The following is a 9471-nucleotide window of genomic DNA, read 5'->3' as shown; positions in this document are numbered from 1 at the left end:
GCGCGCCTGACGTCATTGAAGTCAGTGAGGGTTCAGTGCTTCGGCTTAAGGGTGGTGGTCAGGATTGGGCCTCAACCTTTAACGCAGGTAATGATATAATAATTAAGTGAAGTAGATGTGATTACGTGGGACATGTTGTCATCTGTAATTTTTGTTTTGGAATTTGATGTTTGTACTGAAGATATGAGAATGATTATTAAGAGCTGCTGCTTGAAGGAACAAGGATTTAACCATGCAGAATATGCGACAGAAAGGAGACTACACCATAAAAGAGGGTGAAAAACTATTTTCTTTTTTCATTTAATAACACTAAACTTCGTTTTCTACGTAACAGAAGCAGATGTTATAAAAACATTATAACTTATTGTCATCATTAAAAGATCTAACGGTGAGGGTGTGACATATTGATCTAAACAGCCCCTGAAATCTAGCTAAACACTTTGTACCAGTAACATACAGAAACAATGCTGTGATACACAAAGGAAACATGTAGAACAACTGCGCCCCCCTGTGGCCACTGATAACATTACACTTTTCAACTCCGATTAAACTTCTGCCTTGGTTTGTACTTGAGTTCAGAGATTCTACTCTTAGCTCTTTTACAGAAGAGGTGACTTGACGCTGAAGGGCCGACGACTTTAACACAAGAACCTTCCCACATGTAAATGACGTCATCGAACAGGAAGTTCACATCATCGCAGATCTGAATCACTTCCTCTTTCTCAGGCTGCTCCTCCCCATCGAAGTGGATCTCGTGAACCCTTAAGGTCGTCGCCCAAGACTCCACTAGAGTCTGAAGGTCTTCCAATGCCTGCTGGATCCTCGAGGTCGCCTTGGAGGTTTGCCTCTCAGTCAAGATCACCCTGATGAGGTCGGATCCTTCATTACACTCAATGGCTGCATCAAGACCTCTCACACATGCGTCTAACGTCTCCCTGTCAAACTTCTTAATGTACCTGAATGCGTGCGAGTCCACCCAGACGCACGTTTCTTTCGGACGCTCGTCTGTATCCTCGGCGCTTCTGGATGAGTTCGAAACATGCTTACATTTAGTCTGGGAGTGCTGAGCAGTAACGGATGAGCTCCTGTGATGTGATTCCCTCAGATAGTCAGTGCTGTGAGAGCTCAAATGATTCTCTTTTCGCTCCTTGCTCGCTGAGATCCTGTCTGCTCGGGTGATTCTCTGTAAAATATCATCATCTCGTGGCTTTTCTTTTGCTGATACTTCCTCTGTGGGGCGCAGGTCCCGGCCCGATAAGGACGATCTAATCCCTGCATTGATCTCCTCCTCGAACACTCGTCTCGGTTTGGCTTTTGCCCGCTCAGTTGTGGATTCTGTCTGCATTTGGATCTTGTTCTGAGAACTGCGCTCGTCTAATTTATCCCTGTCTGAGTTGCAAACAGCCAAACCTTTCTGCCTCAAGGAGGCATTTTGAGTTTCTGCATTTGAGAGCAGGACTCCACTTGCCTCACCTGTGGTCTGCTTTCGGGGTGATAAGCTGTTTGCTGGCTCAAGCTTAGCTTTAGAACCGCTGCGGCTTACAGAGCCGGCAAACTCTCGATGAGATATTACCCTCGGATTAAGAGGACTTTCTCTTATTTTGACGGCAGCAGTTTGGGCTGAGTCGGTGGGTTTAAACCGGCTGGCCCTGCGGATGAGGTCCTCTCTCAGGGCCCGGACGGCGGTAAAAGGCCCTTCGATTGTAGCTTTCCTCTGCTGGAGCAAAGGGCGGAAACGGAGCGACCTGTGAGCTGAGCGCAGACTGTGGATCAGGGGCGCTTGATCGCTGCCGAATACGGAGAGATCAACCGAAGCCCTGGGGACGTAAAGACACACCTGCAGCACAAGAACACAGACAAATCAGCAGCTCGTATATACGGGTAAACAACTTGCATATAATGTGGATGACCCATACTCACATCTGTGGTAAAGGGAAACACAGTGAGAACGTAGTCGGCAGGAAACTCTTCATCCGTCATGATCTGCTCCTCCTTTCGCACCACCCTCTCTGCATCTGCCAAGAGTACTGCACTGTTCTGCCATGATCTCACACATCAACACTATAATGATGCTTGTTATTTTCTTGTCACAGGAAGTGCACCGAGCTGTACACTACTCATGACAAATCAGCTGGTATTCATACATACATCCAGGCAGCATTTCATGTAAATTAATGTTTGATTTATATTTCACCTCTCTATATAACCATCATGAAAGCCACAATTTATTCCCACAGGAGCCAATTACAGCACATGATAATGACTGCAGTACATGTGTGCAGTTAAGGTTTTTATGTATGTAAGGTTTGTGCACCTCATATATTACATGCATTCACAGCACTTTTAAAAATCTTCAAGAAAAACGACACAGCTTTCTTTAAAAAACCCAAGAGGCTGCTTTCACATTTTTTTTTATGTATGGGCAGTAAAACTCTTCAGACCATCTGGGAGGGAGAATACGCCTTCTGTTTTTACCCTTTCTCAATGTATGATTGTATTTCCTGCAAAGTGCATGTCATGGCTACCATGTTAAACATTAGCAAAAACATGTAGCTAACTTTGTACGAAAGTAGAACATTTTGGTAAGACTCATTAATACACATAAGGGGAGGGGCATAATATCGATACGGCTATATTTATCGTCGTCCTGACTTGTGAAATACAATTATCGATAGGCTGCCGCCAAATATCAATATTTTAATTACGGATATGTGGCGCACTAAACAGATTTCCCTGCAATTTTGACTCATCACGTCACTATTTCATGACTCCTCATGGTGGCGCTTATAACATGAATGAGGGTAACGTGAGCGTAAATGAAGCAGCCGAAGAAGTTAATCAGTTATATCGACATGTATCATTATATGTTTGTATCGCAATGTATCAAATATCGCAGAATCGTTAGCGTCGGCCACGTATCGTGAGTTATCCTGCGCTTCCCACCCGTTAGCAATAAAACAGATTTGTATATTATTAATTTTTTTTTACACTGTGCAAATTGAGTAGGCTGACAGGTCCCAGCAAACACATGCAAGTGGGGCCCTCACAGGCCTTACCTGGGTTAGGTGGTTATCAGCTGGGCATGGGCTCAGAGTGGGCGTTGGGTGTTGGGGGCAACCCAGCAGAATTTACATGGGCTATAGATGGGCAAACCTTTCAGACAGCGAACATGGGTACTGAACGGGTCCAAAGTGGGCTACATTTTAAAGTGAAAAGTATAATACTTAGCACCCTTTTCTGTTGGGAACAAGAGTCGTTTAGGATTTGGATTAGGAGAGAGCTCTTTATTTTGAACAGACAGAATATTTCTTTGAACCAGATAGTAAGAAGACTGGGTATAATAACAGTGTTGTTAACTTGTAGTTTTCAAAGAAGGCCCGGTACTCATTATTTACGCTTAGCTGCGTAGAATAGAATGTAATGAATGAGAGGCACAAACTGTTGCTACTGGATACGGAAGTCAACCTTAAAATGGTCAGATTTTGAATGGGGTTCGGCACGTTAAGAACAAACAGCTATTAGCCTGTTTGTTGTTAACTTATTCACTTCAACTTGTGCTCCTCAAAGGTGGGCCACCTTGTAAGACACGCACACATATACACACACACTTTGCTCAGAGTGTAGCTTGTGTTTAGCTACTAGCTTCCTCTTATTTTACCTTCAGCTTTGTCAAACGCGACGAACGCGACTCCGTCCATGTTCGTGGGGTACCTCACCACCTCGACGTCTCCTCCGTCACTTCTCCTGCGCCTCTGGAAATGAATAGTGAGCTTGTCAATCATCCTGCTCATGGGCAACACGTTGGGCACACCGGACACAACCACCGTCCTGCTTTTCTCCCGGGCGTCGGTGTCCATTACGGCTAACAAGATAAAGCCTCACAAACATGCTAACTCAAAACTAACGGCGCGCGCGTTTTTCGACTACGCTACACGCGCAGCATTTACATGAAACGCAAGTCCGAACACCGTGCTGCCGTTTTGTTTGTAGTTTCACTTTTGCCTGGAAACGTAGCTTGAGTAAACGCTGTAGTAACAGCATTTGTCCACTAGGCGTCTCCCTTTCTCTACATTTAACTCCCTAACAAGAGTGTTTATTCCAAACGGCTAATTTATGCAGGCTTCTCAGCTAAACAAATATCTCCGCAATGCCCCAAAGGCAGATATACAAACTTCATGGCAACATTTTCCAAAGAGTTGCCTCATGTGTTGCTATTTTTTTTTCATCTCGCTCTAAGGAAACATTTCAATACCGTCAGTGTGCCGACTAGTTTATTGCTCGGGCTTTGAGCGTTGGAGAAAGTTATATCAACACGTGTGGTGCAAACATTTATTAGAGTTGAACTCAAAAAAATAAAATAAAAGCCACACCAGACATTGAACACCTCTCATGACTCACACAAATTAAAAAAAGAAGCCAAGTAGAGTGACAAACTCGATTGCATTTTTCTTGTGCATATAAACATTTTAATTAAATATAAAAGAAAGTGGCCTGGCTGAGTGCAACAAACAGGTACGACGGGGTTAATAAAAGAAAATCCAGGCCGGGTATGATTCCAATCAAATCTCCATCTCCTTCATCACTTCAGTGCAAATCCAACATTCACTGTGTATAAAAGTGACTTTAAATAATTCAGGTAGTATATCTATTATTCAGTGTTTATTATTGTATGGGCTCACATTGTACAAGTGCAGCCGGGACCATGATAAACGAGAAGTCTTGTGGAACTACCGGGTGATGGATGCTCGTTTTCATGACTGGGATCAAGCTGTGAAACACATGATGGAAGTCTTGATGATTGTTAGATGAAATAAAACACCTGCTCAGATATGAACGTTCAGTCTGAATGTGAAACAGAGTCCCGATTTTAGTTGTCTGACATTCAATTGTTCTTGAACTAGAAGATTATGTAGGTTTTGCTTGATGTGGTGCCGTCACATTCATACACTTTGCTATTAAAAAAAGAGCCACAGTGAGTCACTAACAGCTGGCAAATGAATCCCAAAGCTCTCAAAACACTTTCAGTTTTAAACAGCAAACTTTTAGAATAGAGGGGGCCTCGAGTTGAGCTCTGCAGCCACACGTATGTCACAAAGAAACAAACTGGTGTGTGATTTCCCACCCTGCACAGACCTGTTGGCCAGAAAAAAACGATAAAATTAACTAAAAAAGGAAATAAAAGTGAACATTCATTCTTCAAACACTTGATTTTTGATTTGGACAGAGTCTGGGACTTGAACCGAGACAGTCCAGACTGAGGCAGCAGAGGCAGGTGGTTGGATGTGCGTTCGTGTGGCGCTCCTTTGGTGCACCGAGATCATAGCAGCTATGAGCCGGCCTTGTCCGAGTCACACAGCCCCCCCTTTGTGTCTGGTACTAGTTCGGAGTTTAAAGTTGGCCTGGGGGCTGCTGTATCTGGAGGGAAGAATGGCAAAGATGGAGTATGGTGAGGCCAGGTGTCCGCTGGGAGCGTCTCTGGTTGTGTTGCACGGCCCGGGCTGATGGTCCGACAGCCGCTGGATCAATTCGCCCCCTTTGCACAGCTCTGCCAGGAGGGGGTGGGAGTCTGTACAGCTGATCCCCTGCGGAGGGTCTGTCACTTCCAGGATCTGGCTGCTCACTGCAGACACACACAGACAGCACAGTGAGCAGCCGAGCCAGTAAATAAAACAACTGTCACGGGTGAAGAGAAAAATCAGACCTGCGCCATCGGGAGGCTTCAATAAACTGCTGCTGTCAGCTTTAAAGCTTAAGGCGGAAGGGCGGTCAAACCTGTCGCAGTGCGCTCGAGCAAAATTAGAGAATAATGTCTTTCAAATTTGGAGTTATATTTTAAAAAAGAGGCACAACTGTCTGTGAAAAAAGCTGCTTTTCTTACGTCCCAGAAAGCGTGACATTTTAGAGGCAGCGATGTATTGTTGAACTTTTCCCTGACACTTAATGCACAACACATCGGTCTGCACACCCCTCCTTGTTGATTGTACTGGAGGGATTGTTGACAAGAGCACCTGAATAATGCAGGAAAAAAAAAAAAAGAATATCTCGGCGAGTGCAAAAATGCGCCGCCGCATTTGAAATAATCAGCACATTTCTTTCGGCACAATACCGCCGGGGCTGCAGGTTCCACTGCCAGGTGTGAATTCTGCCCTGTCTGTGATTTATTCTGCTTACAATCACAAACAGGCGCTTTCTCCACAGCGACGGAGCGTGGCAAGCAAATTCTGACACAATATAAAAAATAACCTGATGTTATTTCAGCTAATCTGCTAAATAGGCTACACAGCAGCTGAGCTTATCATGTGATGGATCTGAACACGAGTTTTCTGATTGACATCTAAAGCTTGAAAAAGTGCCAGCCTGGATTTCCACACAAAGCTACATGGAAATCACCTCATACTATACTGTTTAGTTTTGGTGCTTCTTCCTGTAAAGGGACTATTTTCTGTCAGAACCTCGGCTGAGACTGCTGTTAACTCAAGGTTCACTAAACTCAAGCCTCCCTCTGGACTTCCTTTTACCTGCTTGACCTACACTGAGATCTGAAGACAGAGGTTTTCTGCTGGCCTTCCTCCCATGACCGCTACGCCAAACCCCCAGTGGACCCTGAGGAGAAAGAAGAAAACAGTACGGTTATTTCTTTGGAAGTCGGGGCATGTTTGCTTGAGCTCAAATGTGGTGTGAAAAACCCTACACCGCAACACAGCAGCAGGTGAAACATCTCCTATTTTTGATGGTTCTGCAGATTTTATATACATAATATAACTTGAATAGAATTATTTAAAATCAAGTGCAACAATAGGTGCGTGTCCGACCTGGTGTTTGGCCACCATGTGTGCAGCGTGGATCAGCGGAGGTCTGATGGAGGGTTTGTACTGCAGAGGTTGGCCCAGGAGAGAGTAGTGCGCTTCACCTAATGTTAACAGAAATTGTGATTTTTTTTAGATCAGTATAAAAAAAATACTTCACATCTACTGTGACATTATGTGAGTTATGTGTGTGCCTCAATCCCGAGAGAACAAAAGGACATTAGAAAATGAATTTTTTTCAATAATATTTCATTTGAGCAACACAAATCGATGCCGTCTTAATCGGCTAATTTGTTACTTATCTGATAGAGGAAGGAGTTTTGGATCCACAGCAGCATTTAGGTTGTATATAAATGTTTGGGTACATACTTATATATATATACATATAATATATGTTTGTATAATGAACCTTTTATAAAAATTAAGTTTATCCGTAGTTTATGTGCTTGCAACCTAGCTTACTTGGCAGGTAGCTAGCTAACTTCTTCCATGGTAGCAGCAGCTAACTAAGCTAGTTTTTTTTGATAGTTCCAGCTACACAGCCAAGGCATTATAATCTTTAATATAAATAATTTAGAAAATTTACTCGTGCATCTAAATTAAAATTGTTCAACTCCAAGATATGACATTTGTTTGACAGCATGTGATAAATGTTGGTTTAGCATGCTACAAGTTAGCTTATAGGGATAAGTTAAATAGCTAGCTATGTGAATGGTAGACTCAACTTCATTTTAAATGAGAATTTGTACTTCAGAGGTAAAAAATATAGCAGGGGTACAGTTTAAATAAATGTTCTCTCAAGGTACAACTGATAGAGTTAGCCAACTTAGTTAGCCAAGCTTAGCTAGCGACTGCTTGTGGGGCAGATGTTAGCTACCTAGCCACAAATAGGGCAACGTTTCAGGCTAATTAGAGTTCAGACTTTGATTTAGAGTTGTTTAAGAAGTGTTATAAATAAAAGGTATTATTACTATTATTATTATTATAACTCGAAAACATGATTTTACCGCATGACGGTTCATAAAGCTAAACATGCAACCATCTGTATTGTGTGTGCCTGCCTCCCTCCCTCCCCCGTAACAGATAATCTTAGCAGCAATTAGAGTGAAAACAAAACAGACAATTAGTAATTTCCTAATCCAATTGTCCAGCTGGCTGTAACTGTGACACAATGCTACGCTGTGATAGCTTTAGCGAGCTCAGGCCGGATGGTGAATACAACTTAAAGAGATCTATAACGTGTGCTTGTGTAGATATCTGAGTAAGCACAAATATATTTTTGTTTGCTCAAATTAATTTTTTATTGGTCAGGTAAAAACATATTGCTTTAAATGCACCGTTGCACACAGTTTTGATTCACAAACACAACTCCTGCTATGTCAGTGTTTTCTTTAATGTATGTCTGTGAATAAACAGTAAAGCAGGTGGCCTGTGTGTGTCTGACCTTGTCCACTGTGGCAGAAAGCTGTAGGGAGCTGCGGGTGGTGGTGGTGCGGGTGGTGGGCCATGACAGGGATGGACGAGATGCCTGATGGGAGGCCCTTGACGCTGGGCGGCTGGCCTGGCGAGGGAGTGAGTGCCGGAGACGAGGGCAAGCTGCTCTACACACAACCCACCGGCGGTGCGGCGAGAGATTCAGGGAAGGAACACAAACACTTTCATTCAAAAAAAGCAACTGCGGCCGTTTCTCTCTTTCGCAAAGTCATTCTGTTGTTCAAGTAGTTGCTTTAATGTACCATTTCATCCACATTAGCCCCCCTAATGTACCATTACACCCTAATGCTAGGGACTATTTTCTCCTCATTTCCAGTTCACGCCAGTGTTGACTTCATTTGCGGAGCCTATTTACTACGACGTTTCACCTGCCTGAAGCGATGGAGAGGCCGAGTTAGGCTCAGGGGGGCGATTCTCACGTCACTGTCAGACTCAGACAACCAAACGTAATTGGCTTTCAAATTGCTTTCGTGTGACTACCCTAACTTTCTGACACATACTGTACAGTCTTATATGGCAAACATTACCTGAGCTAATGTATAATTTAATTTGAAAGTTGGGAATTGTTGTTGTCAAGACGGAACCTCTGAGCCTCCCATCTAATTAAATATTTTCAAAAGCGGGCTCGGTAAGGTTTTTAAAAAGGTTATAATCTTTCACTTTGCAGAACTTATTTTGTGCGGAATTGTTACACACGGGCGGCGTTTGTACCTGGGTGTTGTCTGGAGGTGGGGGGAGCTCGGCGGGCCTGCGGCCGCGCGGGTGCTCAGGGCCCGGGTGTTTGTGGCTGGGCTGTTTCCGCTGGCAGGGGGAGGGGGCCCGGGGCTGCTGGCAGGCGGGCCCCGTCATTTGCAGCATCACCATGCCGCCGCCGGGCGCCGGGGGCAACAACCCTGCACACACACGAATTAAAAAATACAATTTAATTCAACTCAAAATAAGCAAACAGGTTAAAACACTTTTTTTTTTTTATTGAATTCTTCACATAAACTCATCAGTATTTATGCGCCACAGCAAACACACACTTTTCCAGCACTTTTGTTCAGCTACACACCTCGTCAGTAAAATGTGACTCTCATACCGTTAGCTGCCAAGCAATTAGGTCTTAAGTGCCTTAATTATAAGGGCACATCCGTAGTGGCAATAACAGTCCATTCCCATTTGCTGCTAA

General features: G+C 43.8%; 2 protein-coding genes across 8 annotated transcripts in view; both read right to left on the bottom strand.

The window, feature by feature from the left end:
* Positions 1–312: 312 nt before the first annotated feature.
* On the bottom strand, positions 313–4223 carry LOC138603523 (uncharacterized). The gene is made up of 3 exons (XM_069675352.1): positions 3659–4223; positions 1921–2015; positions 313–1837 (listed from the first exon to the last, which is right to left on the bottom strand). The coding sequence occupies exons 1-3, from the start codon at positions 3855–3857 to the stop codon at positions 536–538; spliced, it is 1596 nt and encodes a 531-aa protein (XP_069531453.1). The 5' UTR covers positions 3858–4223; the 3' UTR covers positions 313–535.
* Positions 4224–4315: 92 nt separating this feature from the next.
* The window catches only part of r3hdm1 (R3H domain containing 1), a 53910-nt gene continuing 48754 nt past the window's right edge, over positions 4316–9471 (bottom strand). For 5 of the 7 annotated variants that reach the window (XM_069675346.1, XM_069675347.1, XM_069675349.1 and 2 more), the window contains 5 exons: positions 9012–9193; positions 8251–8407; positions 6813–6910; positions 6519–6603; positions 4316–5620 (listed from right to left, as the gene is read on the bottom strand). In XM_069675346.1, the coding sequence (XP_069531447.1) occupies positions 5349–5620; positions 6519–6603; positions 6813–6910; positions 8251–8407; positions 9012–9193 (794 nt within the window). In that variant the 3' untranslated portion in view covers positions 4316–5348. Of the gene's footprint in view, positions 5621–6518; positions 6604–6812; positions 6911–8250; positions 8408–9011; positions 9194–9471 lie in introns of those variants that run through there. The other 2 variants (XM_069675350.1, XM_069675351.1) reach the window with 2 other exon arrangements.

Source organism: Semicossyphus pulcher, unplaced genomic scaffold, assembly GCF_022749685.1.
Source record: "Semicossyphus pulcher isolate SPU_LCO1_2020_fin unplaced genomic scaffold, fSemPul1.0.p SCAF_24, whole genome shotgun sequence".
Lineage (NCBI taxonomy): Eukaryota > Metazoa > Chordata > Actinopteri > Labriformes > Labridae > Semicossyphus > Semicossyphus pulcher.
The sequence above is the reverse complement of the archived record's forward strand: the minus strand, read 5'-3'. Positions and strand labels throughout refer to the sequence as shown.

Bases quoted from the DNA above. Each gene is read 5' to 3' on its own strand.
- LOC138603523 (XM_069675352.1), bottom strand. From the start codon at position 3,857: ATGGACACCGACGCCCGGGAGAAAAGCAGGACGGTGGTTGTGTCCGGT. The intron at 2,016-3,658 runs GTAAAATAAGAG...TACTCTTGGCAG, and splicing joins CGCGTTTGACAAAGCTGAAG to ATGCAGAGAGGGTGGTGCGA. The intron at 1,838-1,920 runs GTGAGTATGGGT...CTTGTGCTGCAG, and splicing joins TGTTTCCCTTTACCACAGAT to GTGTGTCTTTACGTCCCCAG.